This window comes from Hippoglossus hippoglossus, chromosome 1 (genome assembly GCF_009819705.1).
Source record: "Hippoglossus hippoglossus isolate fHipHip1 chromosome 1, fHipHip1.pri, whole genome shotgun sequence".
NCBI lineage: Eukaryota > Metazoa > Chordata > Actinopteri > Pleuronectiformes > Pleuronectidae > Hippoglossus > Hippoglossus hippoglossus.
This window is the reverse complement of record NC_047151.1, coordinates 8,149,615-8,170,681: the sequence shown is the minus strand read 5'-3', so window position 1 is coordinate 8,170,681 and position 21,067 is coordinate 8,149,615. Positions and strand designations below refer to the sequence as shown.

The 21,067-nt window shown below is 45.2% G+C and overlaps 1 protein-coding gene across 1 annotated transcript in view; it reads left to right on the top strand.

The window, feature by feature from the left end:
• The window catches only part of LOC117765278 (B-cell lymphoma/leukemia 11A-like), a 37,045-nt gene extending 18,319 nt beyond the window's left edge, over positions 1–18,726 (top strand). Inside the window, exon 3 of the mRNA XM_034591679.1 lies at positions 13,243–18,726. Coding sequence (XP_034447570.1) covers positions 13,243–15,233 — 1,991 coding nt within the window. The 3' untranslated portion in view covers positions 15,234–18,726. The remainder of the gene's footprint in view (positions 1–13,242) is intronic.
• Positions 18,727–21,067: the final 2,341 nt, after the last annotated feature.

Below are 21,067 nucleotides of genomic sequence, written 5' to 3'. Positions count from 1 at the left end.
GTGCAGGTGAAACAGTGAAGTCACAATCTCACTTTCTGTGATCTGCCCCATTTAAACAGAGGGAGAGCAGATCTTTACTGAATGGACAGTTTTTAACTCCCTCTGTCTACATCTCTGCTTAAAGGGCCTGTTCCTCTATCAGCTCAGTTCACCTTTTCTCCCCCCCCCCCCCCATGCCCCTAGTTCTCCTCACTCCTGTCATCTTTTTTATCCGAGAGGTCGAAGGAAAGGGGCCTTTTGCATCCTCCTTCCTCTCAGTGAATCTGAACAAAATGAGTATGGACGTATGTGGACATGTCACTTTGTGAACCCAAAGCCCAGGAAGGAAGCCGCCTCTAACCGCTGTGTGTACTGCTGCTTTCTGTCAGTTGCCACTGCTGTCAAAACTCCATCCCTGCACCGTGACGCCTGCAAACTGTTGTTGGGCTTTTTTGTGTTTTCGTACTTTTCAGTATCTAGGAACAGGATATTAGGTCGGCAACTGAAAGATAGAATCCGTTTGACCATTTCCACTTCTGGGATTTTGCCTTTGGCTTGTTTAATTTGTTCAGATTCTATTAGACTGTGGGGATTTTATCAAAAAGCTTTGGCAAAATAATTTGTCAAACCTTTGTTCAGTTTTCAGGGTTTAGATATTTTTCTGATTCATTTCAAAAAGTTATTGTCCACAAGAAAATGAGAAAATGAATGGGAGAGTGTTGAATATGAAGACACCAATTTTTTGAATTAAGGATCTTTGAAAAAAAAGATTTAACACAGAGAAATTGAAAAAAAATTGGATTTTATCTGATCGCTTGCGCTGTTGGCAACTAATTCAAATGAGCACAAAATACAGGCTCAGTCTTACGGTTATTTTACCTTAATAAATCGTCTGTAACAGCTGCGTTGTCATCTGCTGTTAAGTGTAGTGGCATACTAAATGAAATTGGGGGTCACTCTTGGTAGTTTTAGTGATTAACATAAGCTAATGACTTGGAAGGATGAACAGGAGGTGCAGATAAAGGGGGGAGAGAGGGAGGGAAAGAAGGGGGACGTTGTCTGGCTCCCTCACTGGCCATTAAAGTCCTGCCCCTGGACTGCGAGAGCGGGCCAGTTTCCCATGCACCGGCGGCACAGGCGGGCCCTCTTTGGTTACACAAAATGTCTGCCCCGTACGGCCACGGAGAGAGATATTATTAGCGTTATTTTGCCTCAGTTATCTGAGAGCATGGTGCTTTTAGGCCCCCTTGTTTGAGTGGCTGACAGACACTTGAGTTTCTGCTGCAGATTAAATGAAATTTTAGCAGCTTTTTCTTGGGGCCAGGCCATAAAACCACACAAAGGAAGCAGCTGCCACTAATGTAATCTAGAATGGGTGCTGCAGTGTAAGGCTGTCCACCACTCTTTTGTTTTTCCCCATCTTCTCCGCTGCACAGCTTTTTACCCCATTCCCGACACCCTTCAACTTCAACCCTTCCTCTTCAGCCAATATCCTTTTTCTTTCACTGCACTTAATTCCTCTTTTCATCATTTCTTTCATGAACTGCAAAATGTGATGAAACTGGACGAGAGCAATAAGGGGGCCATATGTTTTAAGAGCATGCATATCTTTTTATGTCCATATATATATGTATACGGCGGTGTCAAAGGTACATGAGATACTAATCAGATTGGGTTGTTCTCAGGCACTCTCCCCTCCTCTTGTTGTTTTCTGTATGCGTGCACCATATCAGCTGGACATGTATGGAATGAGCATATAGGATCTTTACAGTTTGACCTTGCGCAAATTCACAAAGTTCATTTCTGGGAACGCGACACAAGCAGTTCACCGGGGTCAATGCCCCCGCAACCCCAGCGTCAGTCAGAGGTTGTCAGCCCCTCTCAAAATGACAGGGTGGATCTTGAGAACCTGACTTCACGTTGGCAGGGAGTGGAGCTACATTCCTGTCAGGGCTGTCATTGTCTAAGTGACACGAGAAAGAGAAAGTAAAAAGGGAAAGAGAAAACCGCAGTGGAGCGCATGAGAATTCCCAGTAGTGATAGCTGTTTGTTAATTACATTCTTTTATTTATTTGGATTTGACATTTGCATCAGCGCAGCAAAATTTCAGCATGTTGCTTCACGTAGAGACGCTGTCGGTGCCTCCTGTAAATGAAGTTTTATAGTCCGTTAGAGAAGCAATAGCACAAACATCTGGCCCATAAATCTCAGGTGGTGCGGCAGAGTGCAGTCTGAGAAACCAGCTCTACCCATCCCCTGATCAGCCATTAATCCAAATTTCCGCACTTTCACACTGACTTATTAGTGTACGGTTGGTTAGCTGGTATAAGCTCTCCAGGAGTGCAGGCATTGCATTGCATTGCATTGCATTGCTGTGCTGCTGTACTGTTTAATGCACGTGAAAATAAACTACTGTATAATACAAATTCTTTTAGCACCATTCTGGCCCATTCAAGCAGTTGCACATTAAGTTCCAGTGACTGTAAAACATGTGCGTTTATCCATCATCTCAGTGTATCAGTGTATGTGTGTGTAAGTATGTCCTGCCACTGCCTGTTGTGGAATGTCTGAGTTCATGGACCCTCTCTGTGCAGAAACGGTGGCTTGGAGCTGAACCATTCCGCCAGTCAGTCAGTCAGTCAGTCTGTACATTGGTTTGTCCTGCATGTCCTGCAGCTGTCTGTAGCATAAATCCTTCTGTCACCTATAAGCAACACTGGCTTTCTCCACACATCCTGCTAGTCAACTCTTTCCCAAGTCTGCAAGCTCGTTTAACTTTCTCTCAGACATTTACCAGCAATATCTTTGAGGAATTTATTATTATTATTGCCCTTTTGCCGATGATTCCTTGACCTTTGCTGATCCACTGGAGAAGTTTGTACCTGTTAACCCTCCCGCTCTGTCTTAAGTTATCATGCTGTCTCCTATTAGCTCTGTTTCTTGTTATTTTCCCTTGCCTTTAACACTGCATCCTAATAAGAAACAGGAGGATTTTGTTGTGCTGTAGCACATATGCACGCTTACACACAGACGCCACACATGTTTACTTAAACCTGATGACCCAATAGAAATAGCTCATGCCCCCCTTTTGCCACCCTCCTTTTCTGCTCCTCTGCTCTGCCCTCCCTCCTTCCCTCCCTCCCCAGGGTAGGTCGCTATAGCCCCCCTTTAAACATAGTGATCTATAGGAGCCCTAGACCCAGACAGATTTTTGGCACGGCTGTGCAGGTAGCATTCCAGCACGGTTTGAGATCTTAGGGCCCTAGCCTCGTTAAAAGCCTGATTTATGCTCTACAGCTGGGCACAAAGGAACCTACAGGTTGGCTACCTTAATTAATATCACGCTCACTACTGCTTGGACCTATGCATGTTCCTGACACACCTCCAGGGAGAATAAGCGGAAGGGTCCACATGCTGTATTTTTAACAGGCCAGTGACAGTGTATGTGTGTGTGTGTGTGTGCGCCCCACATGAAACTGAAACGACACAGGTCACTGTGTTAAATATAATTTCAAATGATACGTACAAGGACTTATAGTGCCACCGAGTTAAACGTATCCCTGATACATATGCAGATTTTTGTCTCCTAGTAGTCTGGGTGACTCGGCACAAGGTCCTAATGTCCACCATTTTATCTGCCTCTCATGCGTCGCTATGGTGGCTGATCAGACCACATGTCTTCAATTAGCGAGCAGGAATCTGGTACGGCGAGGCTCGGAGATGAAGAATTGCGTGGAGCGTGGCCTGACATTGCCAAGCATATGGCCAATCCATCTTATGGGCTGCTATTGATGGTAAACATTACATGTCGGTATTAACTGGCTGCCTTCACCCCGTTCTAGCCCTGTAGTCTTTTCTCCTGCATGTACAGTACAGGCCTGTTCCACTTGGAAGGAATACTGTGCCCTGCAATGTACAATTCAATCGTTGCTCATTTTGTTTGACAACCATTCGAACGGGGTATTTGTCCAAAGCAACATGTCATAAATGTGCCGGGGATTTTCACTTCTGGAACCACGCTGTTGAGCTCTGTGTCTTCAAGGGGCTGAAATAAGGCTGAACAGGAGGCCATTTTGCAATTTTAATCAGGATTTGGAAAGCGCCTGGGTTGAGAAGTGGCCCAGCACTATTTTCTCCTTGATGAATTAATAATGGAACAGGAAATGGAGGGCTGGATGAGTGGATAGTTCAGGCATTGATGTCCCACTGTTAGGGGCCATGTCCTTATTACGGGATCAGTGAACTTGAAATCTTTGGATATAAACTTGGTTTACAAAAAAAATACACTGAGCCAAAGTCCACACTTCAGATCTGAGGTCACCACATGGGCATGCATAACTCTTTCTGTTTGCCACTTCTACAAGGAAAATGGATTTGCAAGCTGACCTGAGATACCCCTCGATCTAAAGAGTCCGGCTATTGATGCTTCCTTAACCACTCGACCACCGTGTGCACAGTCACACACACCAGATGGGACGCGTGTTAAACCCTCAGCCTCCACAGCTCCGGGCCACGGGACACTCCAACACACTGGTCCTCTTGTTCTAAAGTGCCATGTCCCTCCACAATGCCTTGAGGCTCGTATGCATAACGAGCTGCTATGGTTGGCCCAAGCTCACATGCCCTGGTCCTCTCACCCCGAGGTGGTAGGACAGGGTGAAAAATAACTGCATGTTTAAAACAGCCCTTGTTCACTGGTATCTAAATGATGGCCCATGCTTAAGAGCTTCTGGGCCTACTGCGAGTGTAACAAACAACTGAGGTCAACAGTCCTGGTAACTTAGATCCCTAACAGTTCTCCACCTCCGCTTCAGCACCAGGGCATGAAAATGTGTTATTTTCAAGAACATCTAGAACCCTGAGATGCCCAGACCCTCAACCTGCTCCGTCCGCGGTGCCGTACCACAGAGATTAAGATAACGATGAGTATCTTTGCCTGTTTCGCCTCGTCTCTCATTTTTCCTTCGCCCATATACTATTCGTCTCAGTTTCTCTGGAAACATTATTCACAGTGACAGAACACCACAGGCAAAAGGTAGGAGGAGAAAAAAAAAAAAGACTTGCACACACTGGTCTGATGGATGGATTTTGAGATCTGCCCGTCACTAAATGAGTGGGTGGAGAAGATGAGAGGTGCATGGCACAGGTGTTATTTTATTTTTTTATTTACAGCCAAAGGTAGCATCCACTTGAGCTTTAGAAAATAAAGATGTAGAGAAGCTCTGTTGTGTGATTGTGAAAAACAGGCCCACTTCAACCTCCCTCAATTCTGTCATCAGAGTGTGTTAAGGAAATAGCATGATGGAGGCAGGAGTGACAAAGGAGCGTGCAGGCAGGGGGAGAGAGAATGACTATCCTCCACACACGGAAGTGTTTACTCAGTCCAGACAGACCCTCTCTCTCTCTCTCTCTCTCTCTCTCTCTCTCTCTCTCTCTCTCTCTCTCTCTCTCTCTCCGTGTGTGTGTGTGTGTGTGTGTGTGTGTGTGTGTGTGTGTGTGTGTGTGTGTGTGTGTGTGTGTGTGTGTGTGTGTGTGTGTGTGTGTGTGTGTGTGTGTGTGTGTGTGTGTGTGTGTGTACCTGGACTTCTCTCAGCTCAAATAGCCTGACTGCAGGTCTGTGCCTGTAGATCAGGCGAAGTCTCTATAGTCTCCCTCACTGCCCACTCTTCAATTTTTCTTTTCTTTTCTTTTCTTTTCCTCTCTCTCTCTCTCTCTCTCTCTCTCTCTCTCTCTCTCTCTCTAGTTTGTATTTTCCCTCTGCATTTTGTATCACCCGTACTTTTTTAATTCATCACTTATGTATGGCTGTTCAGCTGTAATTACATGTTATTGTTTTAATATGTGTGTGTGCATGTATTGTGTAAGTTCATTTAGAGTACATCCTGTGTGTAAATCCATACTGCAGTTTGCACCAATTGAAAATAGGAAAGTAAATATTGAAAAACACTCCCTGGATCTGCCTCCTGATCATGATCAGCACCAAAATGAAATGGGTTCTTCCCTGACCCATACCACATCTCCACAACACCAAGTTTAATGGAAATCTGTTCTGTTATTTTTGTGTAATCTTGCAAGCAAACAAACCAACCAACCAAAAAACAGACAGGGGTGAAAACATGGAGATAATGAGACCATTTCTCTGGAAGAGAAAGTCAAAGTAAAAGAGGATGAATACATTTGTATCACACTTCATGGTCCAGAACATCCTATAAAAAGTTCAGTCATGTTTACAAGAAGAGAAAGGGAGTGTCTTTGAGAAAGAGAGTTAATTTGTACTTGATAGGAGGAGGGGAGGGCAGAGTCCAACGATTGATTTTTTTTTGGAATAAATTAAGTATATAAAAGCAAAATATTCTTGTTCTTCAGTAGTCTGTAGATAAAAAAACAAATGAAACCGCAACAAAGACAAATCAAAACGTCTGTCAAGCATTTCCCTTATCCTCCTCCTTATATCTTTGTACGGTGGTCTGTACAAGCGAGAGAAAAACAAGAATCCTGGTAAATATCAGTCTTGTTAACTTCCCAGTATGCAGTTTTTGTTTACTGATATTACTAAAGTGCGTTTTAAATATCTATCGTGCAGAGGAGCTGATTCAGTTTTGTTCAGTCAGTGTTTAAACCCTCGTTTTTAGGCATTTAGCGATTGTCTTGTTAGGTTTCAGTCTTATTACTAAGAGTGAGCTTTCATGTGTCTCTCCTGTTTCTTATTGTCAGTGGAAATAGACAATGCAACACATCCTAAACCAGTGGCACCTTATGATTGTTGTGCATCCTGATAATCAGCTGTTTGTCCATGTTGGGTTGTAATGTGACTGCAGTGTGTTCACTTCAATTCACTGCAGTCTTTCCCATGCAGTGTTTGTGCTGCTCTGTCCATCTCCCTGCATGTCTATGAAGACTGAAGAGGAGGGGAGGGGGGTGTGGAGGTCAGATACAGAGCCCTGTATGCTCCGGTGAAGCCGAATCGCGTCCCGGCAAATGGTATGCAGGCTCATAACGCGCTCCACTCGTCCAATAGCCGGAGACGAAACAGTTTTGACAGTGTCGAATGCCCTGCCCCGGGGGCCTTATCATCCCTCGCTGCTTGCCTGCCCCTCTCCCCTGTTTCTCTCCTCCTGATGCTATCTATCTGGAGATTTATGCAGAAATGTGCAGCTATTCGACCTCCCCGGTCCCCCTCCATCCTTTCTGCAGGGACGCCAGCCTGTCATAAGCTGAGCTATGCAGAGATAGTGAAGCTCGGGCTGCTGGCCTCATGTCTCACGTAGGCTATCTTGTCTGTGCACTTCAAACAGGGATGATGCTTGTAAGGAAAGACAGCACATGCTCTCATCTGAATGTCGTATAGTGAAGTCAAAATAACCCACATTCTGTTCCTTTGTATTGAATTTTACTATTTTCTGATATATTCTTCATTAGCCTATTTTACTCCTCTCTCCTCCCCCCTAAGCTGCAGTTTATTGAGACGTATCTTTTCTTTGACAGAACAGTTTTCACTTTTCCCCTCTGAAGTGCTCAGAGACTCCTTACCCATCTGGGATATTGCCCGAGTCCAAAAATACTCCTGCTTGATTAAGTCTTCTTATGTACCTGGATATGTGTGCTTAAACTGACACTTGGCAGTTTGCAGCTTTGATTCCACTCCTTTATTTAATACCTACTCCACTGAGCGTTGGCTTTTGTTGACGGCGGTTTGATCCTGCGAAGCGGATCCCAACTCAATAAATAATCTCTGCGGATGCTTACATAAGCGATGGTCCATTTAATTAGACTGGTTAAGCTTAGAAGCCCAGAGGTCCTTTCACCGTACCATTAGAGCTAGGATGAGAAACAAGTGAGTGCGGCCTCCCATCGTCGCTGGTAAGCAGAGAGCAAATAATGATCTGCAGCAGAGACGCGCCTGGCCCAGCCTATTACGAGGTCTGCCGGACCCAGCCGCACCCAGGCACGAAGCTGTCCAGCTGGGCTTAGTGGGGATGGATGAACGGATGGACAGGTGGAGGAATAGAGAAATGGACGGAAGGATGGGTGGGCGGACGGTCAGTTCAAATACAGTTCAACCGAGAAAAGATCAAAGGGAGTAAGGTTACGCAGGGAATCAGACAACGTAGAGCAATTCTAATTTTAAAATTATTGTGGCAAGTGTATTCCATTCAAATATATAACACACTCACACACACACACACATGCAAATGAACATGCATGCCCATTGAAGAAACCATCACATTACAACACGTGTATGAAAAACACACCGACTTCCCCAGCAGGCACGCGCACACACACACACACACACACACACACACACACACACACACACACATTTGTCTATTGTGCGGTGCATGCATTCATTGCCCTCTGTGTGGCAGCCATCTGTCCATAATGGTTTCTTAGTGTCTCAGAGACGCCTCAATTCCACTGTTGCTCTTATCAACTTTCAGGAGAAGGAGAGGGGGATAGGAAAGGTAAGAAGTGTGAAAGTCTGACTGGAGACAAAGCCACAGCCAGCAGTTTACTTTATACTGGGCACAGACCCTCAAGGACCACCATGCATCTTTATCCGGAGGACCCCCCCACCCTTTGCTTGCTAATGCCAGCTATAGGTTTTCTTCTCCCCACGTATTTCTCTCTTTTCCTATCTTTAGCTCTCCATTTTCTCATTTTCTCACTACCTATACTACACCCTCTTCTTTTTTTTTCTGTCTGTCCATGTGTGATGTGTACAGTGGTCAGCTTCTAGGCCAGTGTCACAGGCCCCGGTTATTTTCCCTGGCTGGCTTTTGGCTTCACAAATCGTATTTCCTGTATCCTACTTTGTCTCAGGAACAAGTGTTGGTCAAACAAGCCTTTTGTCTCTGGCCAGTGGCTCGGTGCACCACAACAAGTCTGGCCCCGGACAAAGAAGCGAGTGTACGAACCCAGTTGTGTGTGTGTGTGTGCGTGTGTGTTAGTGTGTGTGTGTGTGTGTGCGTGTGTGCGGTGGCGACAGAGAAACACAGAGAAACAGAGAGAGACAGAGAAGTGAGGTGGAGGAAGTCAAGGATCGAGAGCATCTTTGGGTTATAACATGGATGAGACACCCCCCCTTCGCAATACCCAAAATATGAAAGGAGTTGAATAATTACAGCAAAGTTTTTTCCCACAAAGCCTTGCCGGCTAAGTCAGATGAAAGTCATATATACAAGAGGGTGAATTTAGAAAGCCAAGCAAGCCAGTGAAGAAAAGCTCTAATGGGAGCCTCTGCCATCCCCCACCACCTTCTTCCTCTGCCTCACCCTTCACCCCTGTCCAATCCCTGACTGTGAATACCCTAATGACATAAACAGAGTGGTAATCACATTAACGCCAGTTATGGCTGAGGCACTCTTAAGAGGCACTGTATTGACAACAATCCGTCTTCCCGAGGCACTCACTCCAACACCTATAAACACTTATGAATATTGGCAAAGACCTACTATTAGCATAATCACTTTTCAGGTGTGTGTGAGTGCTCCCGAGCCTGGCCGACTGATAACTTTGGGAAATGGCCGTGACACACTGCGTCCCCTCCTGTCTACTGTCTCTGTGGCTTCCTCCTCCTCCTCCTCTTCCTCCTTCTCCTTTTGGAAGGCCCTGCGAGCTAATCCTGTTAGCTCGTTCTTCCATTAGCTAAATGACCAATATCAGTGAGAGCTGCGTGGTCACATCAGGATGGCCTGAGTCCGCCATCAGGGTTGGTCAAGGACAAAAAAAAGGAAAAAAAATAGAAGAATGGAGGTCAAGCCAAGTCTGGTAACTTTTAAATGTATAGAAAGTTTGATGGAGCAGGCTGATAATTGGTGGGCTTGATCCAGAGATGAAGTGATGAACGAGACGGATGCTGAGAGATTTTTTCCTTCATGCGTCAATAATGGTCATGGTTGTCTCGGCGTCTGTTGTTTTGTTTGTTTGTGTTTGTGGCTATGTTTGGCCTAATAGGATAATGACGAGACGGGGTGGCATGGTCACTGTGTGTGTGCGTGTGTGTGTGTGTATGTGTGTGTGTATGTGTGTGTGTGTGTGGAGATTGAGGCAGATCGTGTGAGACTGGGTTTTGGGGGTGGGGTCACTAACAATAGAGCAATCTGCATGAGTGAAATGTCTGTGGAGCGTCAGTCTGCTCGATCTGTTTGTGTGTGTTGCTTTGTATGGTCAACACTGTTGTCTGGCGTGAAGATGGTGTCAGCAGCTCACAGGCGACCGTATCTGCCATCGAAGGCGCCATAATTTCCCCTCTGCCCTTGCGTCAGTTGGTCTTGTTCATTTTGCGCGAGCCCTGGATCATATTCTGTGCCTGATAGCAGCTCACTATGTCCGTTAGACACCGCAATGCCCCCCCTCGGTCCCCCTCCCCTCTCTTCCTTTGACTGTTCTACATCTCTCCTCTGTTCTCTGCCTCTATGGCTTTTTTTTGATTATCGTTCTCCTACTTTTCTGCTCCTGATCCCCTCTCTCTCTCTCTCTCTCTCTCTCTCTCTCTCTCTCTCTCTCTCTCTCTCTCTTTTCTCCCATACATGCTTTCCGTCTTCTCTTCCCCCAAAGTCCCCTCTTTCAGCCCCTGCCATGAAATGGCAGCTCAGGGGTTGTCAGTGTGATTTCTCCTCTCTGCTGATCCTATTTCAAAGGGACCTGGAGATCCAGCATTAGCTCCAGCTCTCCTGCTCTCCGGCCCTAACTCGCCACAGACTTACAGTTACTGGAAGGAGAGAAACAGACGGAGAGAGCGAGAGGGAGTTCTCTTTTATTCCATTAGAGGACAGACTTATTTATAAGATCATCCGTCCTCCCTTTCGCTCAGTTCTTTGCTCTTATATACGGGCACAGAAATATTCAAGGCCATCATACGCCTTGTCAGAATGTTGTTTCTCCGTCTGAATAAATGTCCTTCCATCCCGTTGAGGACAGCTATTAAGAACAATAGTGGACTTATTTAGGTATCTTCTCTGTCATTGTTGTGAATCTGAGCATGTGTTGTCTGGCTTTTTGATGCCCATCAATCTGTCCACATGCCAGCACGGGAATAACAATTATCGTCGCTGCTTGTGGCTTGTGCACTGTCAGATGCCCATGGATGGGCTGGTGATTGCATAGCACGAGACACGCTATTTCTGATACATAAGAATGTGCATTGACTAGTGCCTTTAAAAAGCTGTGTTGTGGCTCTCGTGTCCTTCAGAAACGGGGTGGGTTGTCATTAGGGATGTCCCCTTCACGCCACACTTCTTTCCCTCCTTCACTCCCTTCCTTTTTTTCCCTATATCTCCTTACTTCACTCCCTCGCTGCTTTCTTTCCTCTGACGGACGTCTTAGGAGGAGAAGACGACATTCGAGCCCCCCCTCCAACCCCCCCCCCCCCCCCCCCCCCCCACCCGTCCTGCACTCCCTATCTCGTCCTTCACAAACAACAGAAAATTCATTTTTCCTCCTCATGCATATACACGGCCCACTCACACATCATGGGAGGGAAGTGTGTATAGGCTGCAAATCAAAGAGAAAAGAGCCGGAGAAGCCAGGTTATTACAACCGTTTTACAAGCGATATGGTGCTTTCTATTTAAAGCCATAAAAACTCACATAATCAGGAAACAAGCATATAGCCAAACCAATGTAATGGGCACATTTTATTTGTGCTTATGAGAGAGGGAGCAAAAACGTGTATGGGCAAATGGCTTTTTTATGATGGAAAATTCCATAGTGGGTCAGAGCCCCTTGCAGGTGGCAGCAATTAACTGTAATTTTAGCAGATTGTAATGATCCATAATTTACCAGTATACCCCCTTCCAACTCTTTTCAGTCAAGAGGAAAAGGTTTGCGTGTAGGTCTGATTGGGTGCACATTTTATGCCGTGTTCTGGTCTTTAAGTGAGATTGTTCAGAGGGGGCCACGGTGGCCGTGGACACGAGAGAGAAGGAAGCACTGAACACTTATCTGTTCCCTCTTTTTCTCATCCACAACATCATGCTTTTCTCTGTGCAGCCGTCTTCTTCACCCCTTTGTCTCTCAGCCACAGCAGGCTTAAAACATGCAAGACTGTCCATCCACCATCTTAGGAATCGCTCATAGTCGCAATCGCATACACTCGGGCCGTCTTCCTTCCTCCCGCTCCCTCGTTCTCCCTCTCCTGCACAGTATGGCCGTGGTTGGGGGTTCAGTGTCTGCAAATGACTTCAGAAAAATGCCCTCCAGTGAAAAAGGAAAAAAGAGAAGAAAGGATAAGACAGCCAAAAGATGAAAGAGGGAGCACATTTGCAAGTGGCGGATGCTTCTTATTTTGCATATCTCTCACTTCTGCTTTCCCCTTCTCCTTTTCTCTTCACCTGAGAGGATTTAAATAAATCCATAAAGCATGAAATATCAGAAATAGAAAAGTAATGCATGAAATGCATTTTCATAGAAGCTTTCCCACCCACACACAAACACACATACATAATTTTTCCCCTTTGGTTCTTTTAGCTGTGGATGTGTGTTTTTTGTGATAAACGCTGGTACAATTTATTAGCATGTGACCTCTTATTTGTATTCAGCGTTAATATGCAGCATCAGATACATGTCCCACTTTAGCCTTGCTAATTCTGTAAACAAGGCATTGGAGGGGAGATGAGTGTGTTTAATGAGATTAGGCGTGCATTGTCAGGCAAATCTCAGGTCAGCGTGCAAGTGCTATTGAAAGTCAATTATTGTTTGAAATATTCCTGTCTCTTCAACTGTGTGAATTGTGTATTTGCTGCCTGAGATATCTCCCATTATTGTTTTATATATTCTTTTGTTAAGCACACACTCACTGGGAGTAATATGGGTTTGATAAAATTGTAAAATGCGTATTTAATCTTTAAGATATGTTCCAGCATGGGATCATTTTGTAACAATTAAAAAAATGCATTACACAGTGATGACATTCAGTCACACTAAATCACAGCAGCAAAAGGGGCGGGTTATTTATTTGAGTTAAAATTATTTTCTTACAATAAGATTTTTTTAAACCTTTAAAAAGCTTCTTTCTAATCACAGTTTTTTTCCTCTAGAAATTACTATTGCTGTGATCAGGATCATAATATGATATGCTTACAAATAAAAAAAATTGTAGTGAGCAGTTCAGAAATTTGCTGATCAATTTTATTTACTTCAATAAATGATTCTATAATGATGGTGTAATATCAGTTATATTAGTAAGTTGTTGCGTATGTCCCTTGATCATTTTATCTGGTTGATTAAATTCTCTTTTCTCTTTGTGTGTTTCTTGTTTTTTTAGATAAAGATGAGCCCAGCAGTTACACCTGCACCACGTGCAAGCACCCCTTCACCAGTGCCTGGTTCCTGCTCCAGCACGCCCAGAACACCCACGGTTTCCGCATCTATCTGGAGAGCGAGCCAGGCAGCCCCTTCACCCCCCGTGTGGCGACAGCTCCTGGGATGGGTGGCGACTGTGCCTCCTCACAGCCTCCCCTCCATGCTGTCCACTTAGCTGATGGTAGTCCTTACAGCCTCCTGCGGATGCCGGGCTCTGGGTCTGGCCGGGAATCAGCATCCACACCTCGTGAGGGTCGCTACCCCCGTACCCCACCGCTGTTCAGTCCGCCACCTCGCCACCACCTCAGTCCTGATGACTTGGCCCTGGCAACCCACCATCCCAGCGCCTTTGACAGGGTGATGAGGCTCAACTCAGTGCCATTAGAGCCCCCTCCCAGCATGGACTTCTCGAGGCGTCTACGCGAGCTGGCTGGGAATGCCACTGGGGCCTCCCCACCTCTCTCTCCTAACAGGCCCAACGCTATGCAACGGCTGCTGCAGCCATTCCAGCCAGGTTCAAAGCCTCCGTTTTCAGCGACACCTCCCCTCTCCACCTCTCAGTCACCTTCTGGCGCACGTTCCACCCCGAATGCCGTATCCAATGCAGTGCAGCCGGGCACACCTCTCAAGGCAAAGTCTTGCGAGTTTTGCGGGAAGACCTTCAAGTTCCAGAGCAACCTAATCGTTCACCGGCGTAGCCACACAGGGGAAAAGCCATTCAAGTGTCACCTCTGTAACCATGCTTGCACCCAGGCCAGCAAACTGAAACGACACATGAAGACACACTGTCAGAGCAAGTCGTCTGTGCTTAGTGCCAAGTCAGATGATGGCCTCTCGACGGCCAGCTCTCCTGAACCTGGAACCAGTGAGCTGATGGGCAGTGCCACGGATGCCCTCAAGTCAGTGGTGGCCAAGTTCAAGAGTGAGAACAATGGTCTGATGCCTGAAAATGGGGAAGAGGAGGAGGAGGAGGAGGAGGAAGAGGAGGAGGAGGAAGAGGAAGAAGAGGAGGAAGAGGAAGAGGAAGAAGGAGAAGAAGAGGAGGAGGAGGAAATTGAAAGTAAGCCTGGAGTGGAAGAAGAGGAGGGAAAGAATGACTATCGTTTCAGCCTGCGGCTAGAAGGGGCCCGCCACCACCAGAACAGTGAGGCCCTGCATCCACGCCGCCGGAGCTTGTCCCGGGAGCCTGGTGAGGAGGATTCAGCCATGGAGTCAGACCGGGCAGATGATGGAACCACCACTACCATCAATGGCCTGGGACCTCTATCCACTGACAGCTTGTCCCGGAAGCTGCTGGGAGGAAGGGTCAGCCCTGGCTCCCTCAGTCCCCTCGCCAAGCGCATTAAGGTGGAGAAGGACCTTGACCCCCCCACACCCACCATCCCTAACACAGAGAATGTCTACTCCCAGTGGCTAGCTGGCTACGCTGCCTCACGACAACTCAAGGACCCCTTCATTAACTTCACAGGGGGGGACTCCAGACAATCGCCCTTCGCCTCCTCATCTGAGCACTCGTCAGAGAACGGCAGCCTGCGCTTCTCCACTCCACCCGGCGAGCTAGATGGGGAGCGGGCCCCATCGGGACGCAGCGGCACCGGCAGCGGGGCCAGCACGCCCCACGGCGGGAGCGGGAACGGCAGGCCGAGCTCCAAGGACGGCCGGCGCAGTGACACTTGTGAATATTGTGGCAAGGTGTTCAAGAACTGCAGCAACTTGACAGTGCACCGACGCAGTCACACTGGAGAGCGGCCCTACAAGTGTGACCTGTGCAGCTATGCGTGCGCCCAGAGCTCAAAGCTCACCCGCCACATGAAGACCCATGGACAGATGGGCAAGGACGTGTACAAATGTGAAATCTGCCACATGCCTTTCAGTGTATACAGCACTCTGGAGAAACACATGAAGAAGTGGCACAATGACCGCCCTCTCTCTAATGATATTAAGACTGAGTAGGCAAAGAGCAGCATGCTGGCAGCTCTCTCTCTCAGCTCCTCTGGCTAAAAAGCGACCCTGGCTAACTAGCCGATAAGTGAGGGGAAAGGACAACAGGGTTAGACACCAGTACACAGTACAGCCCTGTTATAATCCCCGACTGGAAAGAGCTGAATGCATGATCCATCATTGGGGCAATACTATTGCATCAAACGCAAAACTTTTTGAGCCTTTCTATTGTGCAATAATTTACACGTTTTGTATTTTTTTGTAACTGGACAGCATGCTCGGTGTGTTTTGGCTACTTAGAGAGAAAATTGTCCTCGGCTGGTGGGTTTGGTTGTACATGTGTTGCTGTTGATACTTTTGATTTCTTCAACATAAAAAAAAAACATTAGTTATGAGAACCCATGCTGCACACAGTACATACTGTTTTACATATCATGTACAGTTTTGTGTTCGAACATAGTGGACAGTGTCATATTATCAAAACATCAAGACAAGCAGGGTCACACTTAAAACGGATCTTTGTGAAAGACTTTCCATGCAAGATTGAGATAAGAGATATATATATTAAAAATTGGGCTGCCTATGAAATGCTAGGCACTAGCGCTATTAAATATTTCTTTTACAAACAGCAATGAAATTAACAATATGGTGTGAAATGACAACAATGAGTGCCTTGGATATTTTACCCGCATTAGTTAATCCTCCTTTTTGCTATAAGCTCGGAGTTTCAGCTATCGAAGATTACAGGACATTTTTGTGCACATATGGAATAAGCAGGTACTTGCATCAAGCACCTGTACGACCCTGTCGTTTTGTGACTTAGCAGAGCATAAGGAACCAGCTGAAACAGAAAACGAAAAAAAAAAAAGAAAAAAAGATGTGTATCTCTGGTAAATCATTTATCTGCCTGACTCATGTATATTGTTATTCTCCAGATTATGATTCTGTTTACTGGCATGTTACATGCTAAAAAGGAGTAGGAGTTTGGTGTGTAGAGTTTTGGTTTTAGGTGTTTTTATTTTCTGGTACATGTGTACCATACTGAGAGGGAGTTGTTTTTACCAACGTAAAGCTCTTAATTTCCCAGAGTGTTTTTCTTTTCTTTTAAAAAATTCAAAGTTTGCAGTTTTCTTTGTGAGTAGCACAGAATTATGTTTCCTTCTGTGTCAGCCAGGCAGGCAGTGTAGCTAGCAGCCACTTGAAGACCACAGAGTGGGTTTTAGTTGCTCTAAGCCAGACAGATTTTTGGGTGAGAGCGGGACGGGGTCCGTTTGGGTGGGGATTTCGTTTGGGCGTATGAGGGTGAAGGGTGGGTGGAGGGTCAGAGTAGAGGGTGGGGGGTAGTTTGACCAGGTGTCTCTACAATTCAAATGTTTATGTCCTCATAGTGTTTATTCTCTTTACTGCATTAGATCGTAGAAACCCTTAAGTAATCTGAAAACCTTTTTTAAAATTTACTCACGTTGGGAAACGATCTTAAATGAAACGTTCAAATCAAAAGTCAAGAATTTGGATTTAGCAAAAAAAAAAATTACCCCTTTCCACGCAAGTTTTTAAGAGTAAAATGTACACATTTTGCGTTCTAGTGAGTTGACATGCTCTAGACCTCATTGTGGTAGTTGTATCTTAATCTCCATCCCCCTGTCATTGTTGATGATATAGCACTTGTCACTCTGCCTTGGATTCTGTATCTGTCTCTCTAATCGAAGGTACAGTTGTTGAGTATAAAACAAGGACCAGATTTCCGATCTGGGACTAAATACATGCACTGTTCAATTTTCCCAGTTTACAGTCGGACGCTCAAGGGAAAACTTGCTCTTATGCTGACAGATTAGTGTGGTGTCATTGCTCTGCATTAAGGAAAAATGAAAAAATAAAAAAAAGAAGAGGGTTGAACTAGAAACCGTCGTCAGCCATGTCTCCTCCTGAGAACTGAATTAGTTTGGCTCTCTGGGGTATCAATGCAGGAACCGCCATAGAAATATCCTGCTTCATACCAACTATAGAAATGTACTGCTCATTACAGAAAGATAAAAAATTCTACAGATTTGATTTAAAAAAGATAAGTAAACTGTGTTGTTGATTGTTTTTAAGTAACACTTCAATATCTTTAGGGGAGAATCTTATTTAAAATTTTGTTTCAATTTTTTTTTCATCGTTGTTTCTCTTTTTCTGTCTTGCTGACATCCGGCACTTGATCACTATGTAATGAATTGTGATGAACATGTCTCTCATCTTTTTTGCCTTTACTATACACAAGTCTTCAGGTTGAACAAAAATTTGCATTGGGGAGAGATTTATGATATATAAATATATAGAGAGAACTTAAAACACATAGGAAAATGCACACTCATGTAAGTTCCTATGTTCAAAACACATTTATGGTCTACTTTTTTCCTGTATTTAGAATGGTATTTGAAATTAATGTTCACTTAGTGTAGGCACTTATAGTATTTATGTTGGAGCCTGTATTTTTAACTGTTTTGCCTGTACTCTTTAAAGGTTTCAATGTACCCCTTTTTTCTGTAGTGAAAAAAATCCCAACAAGCTGCCACCGTATATTTTCTTAATTTGGCAGGATAATATAGTGTGAATAATTTGTATGCTTGAAAATAAGTATGTTTTTGAAAATTGAAATGTTGTGGTGTCCCCCAAGGGTGAGAGGTCATATGATGGCCTTTTCAGGCAGTCCCGCTGGAGTGACCACAATGAGGTAAAAACAGGTGGTTGTACATATCTTTTTAGTTTGTTTTATATATTTTTCTCTCCTGCCATTTTATATGCAGTAATACAAGCTATTGTTGGGTTTTCTCGGTAGCCAACTTTTTACTGTCCTTGAACATGTACCACCTGATAACATTCCAGCCATTTTTGAAAAAGACCTTTTGTCATATGCAATCAATCCAACATCAATCTGAAAAGCGTTTTTTTTTTTGCTACAGTTTTTCTTTTTGTTTTATTATTTTGAATTTTGTTTCATCATTGCCAAATGAACCATGGTGCTTTATAATTTAAATATGGTACATGTCATATGCAAGGCATATTCTAAATATAACTGAAATCATAGAAAGAATAACGTTTGGTACATGTTATCATTGCTGATGGTTTTGAGGTACATTTAAGTTTTTCAGCCTGATTTCATCCTGTGTTCTGTATTTACTCTCAAGCTATTTGTTCTGAACTGAACTTGAAGTTGACCTGTGGCATTGGTCGACATTATTTATTATGACTATACACACACACGCATACACACACTCTGTTCAGAACAGAGTCACTGCAAAACAAATCAGTTCATTTTTCCTCCCTCCTGATGAATTGTGATGGCTTAATTACTCTGTTTGATGACCAAAGGTCATTGACCAACCTTTATGAGTTGTTGCTCGACTTACAGATTTTGTTGTTGTTTTTCAGTTACGGAGATGCCACTCTATTTTCAGCTGTTGTCTGCATTATTCTCTTCACTCAGCCATTTTGTCTTGAAAAAAATAAAAAGTATTACATACATTATCTGAATTTGGTGCTTTTCTTTTTTATTGTCATCTGACCAGACTATATAGAGTGGAAAGAACCACCAGGACACACACACTCACACACATGCAGACACCGGACACGCAGTCATTACGTTGACTTACATTCATTTCCTGGAGACTTACTCTATTCATAACCATAGTTACTACTTGCCTAACCCATACCCCAATATTAACCAAACCTAACCTTTAACCCAACCTTAAAACATGTCTTCAGCTTAGAATTTAACTATCTACTTCATGCTTTTTGTCCCCATAAGGAAGACAAGTCCCCATAATGTGACTTTTTAAAGTGCTTCAGGTCCCCACAACATGAGTTATGCCTGGACCACATACACACATACACACACACACATATGAACATACAGGCAGTCACAGCTCAATACATACTACACTTGTACTAAAGCACATATTTGTTTGGATGTATGGCGCCCAGGTGTGTTTGCATGGTCTCAGTTTGAGTCACCCGTCATGGGGGTGGAGGTTCACCTCCATATCTCTGGTCTGTGGCCTTGTCAGGTCAGCTAAGCGTCTGTGTTATATCTCAAACAAACCTCTCACCCCCTCCTCTCCTCGCTCTCTCTCCGTCCAGCCTCTAACTCCTCCTTACCCCTCTCTCAGCCTTTGCTCTTTCTCTGTCTCTTTTTCCTCCTCTTCGCTTTTATGTGTCTTTTTTTCCTCTTTTCTTTTCTTAATCTAACTTCATACATCCTCCCACCTCCAAGCGTCTCTCTCTCTCTTTGTGTCTTTCTCTCTCTCTCTCTCTCTCTCTCTCTCTCTCTCTCTCCGACCTCTCCCTTCCCCGCTTCCTTCTCTCCCCGCTGAAGCACTGGAGGGCAACGTGACAGACTAATCGCTCTCCTTGTCCGAGCCTGGCGCTGTTTGCCTAGCAGGGCCAGATTAAAGTTCACAGATAGAGAGAGGTTCCTGCTTAGGCCAGGTGTTGACAGTTAAGATAAAGCAGAGTTGCGAGGAAGTGGGGGTGAGCGGGTGGGCGTTGGGAGTGAGAAATTGTTCGCCTGTGTGTGTGTTCTCGCGCATATATGCACTTCCAATGTTTTAGCAGGGTGGTTACTCCCACCCCCCTGTCTCTCCCAAGTTCAATGTCAAGAGAGCAACAATGCTCTGGCCCACAAATCCTGCCACCAAACAACCCATGCATAGCAGACATACTTTTCCCATAGCAGATTTTGGCCCTTGCCGACCATCCCCTTCCCCCTCCTCTTCCTCCTTGTGTACACATATGTCCTTAAGTCGTAAAAGTAACAGTCATAGCTCTTTGATTGAAAGGACAGGTTTTTGTTGTGTTCGCCGTGCGGGGGAATAAAGCCAGTAGTCCCATTCTTCTGCAAATTTGTTTTTAATTTACAAAACAAGATGTTGGAGAAGACGAAACATTACTCTAATTTCTGCCGAGTCTTCAGGGGATAGGCCGACTCTCAGTTGAAGGGCGAGGATTTATTAGTTCATTATGCAAATCGAAAACGAGTTCACAAATACTCATGAAGAGATAAAGAACCCCCCCCCCCCCCTCCACTCACCAACCACCCCTCCCAGCACCTCTCTTTTTCTCTTTTCCGTTCCTCCCCTATACTTCACCTTCCTCTCTGTCCTGACTTGCCTGTGTGTTTAAAGCAAGGGAGGCCTCCCAGGCATAGCTGGGGAAATCCTGTCCATGAGAGAGTCGGCTCGTTGAATTGACTCTCTAATCCTCCTAATATGCCACTTCTCCCTGTCCGCTGCTCTCCCTCTGTTCCGCTGCCTTCCTCCTCTATGTCGCTACTGTCTCCTCCTTGCGTCAACTGCCAGTGGATCATCGCTCTTTATCCCTCCATATCCTCTTCCTCCTTTTTTCCCCGTCTGCTATATTATACACGTTCTGTCCTGCTCCTTCTCTTTGTCCGTTCCTCTTCCAGCAGCTCTCGTCTCTGTTTCGGGGCTCACTTTTTCTTGGGTCTGTGTCTGTCTCATGAGTGTCAGTAAGTAGGGGAAGGCTGAAGAGCAGAGATGGAGAGGCAGACTGCAGCTGTGCTGTGGTGCAGTGAAGAGGGGGCCTCGTCCGGGCTCCTTGGAACAATATAAAAGCACTAATCACCCAGGACAGCTGACACCCAGTGCCTCACAGACACACACACACACACACACACACACACACATACACACACACAAAGATCTGAGGATTGCCAGTGCAGGGTGGAAGCAGAGGAGCTCTGCCCAGACAAGACTTACAGGTCTGGCCCAGCTAGAAAACAAAGTCTGTGTTTTGTCTATGGGCAGCGACGCTCCAGGGCTGAAAGTGCTTTCTCACAAACATGCACA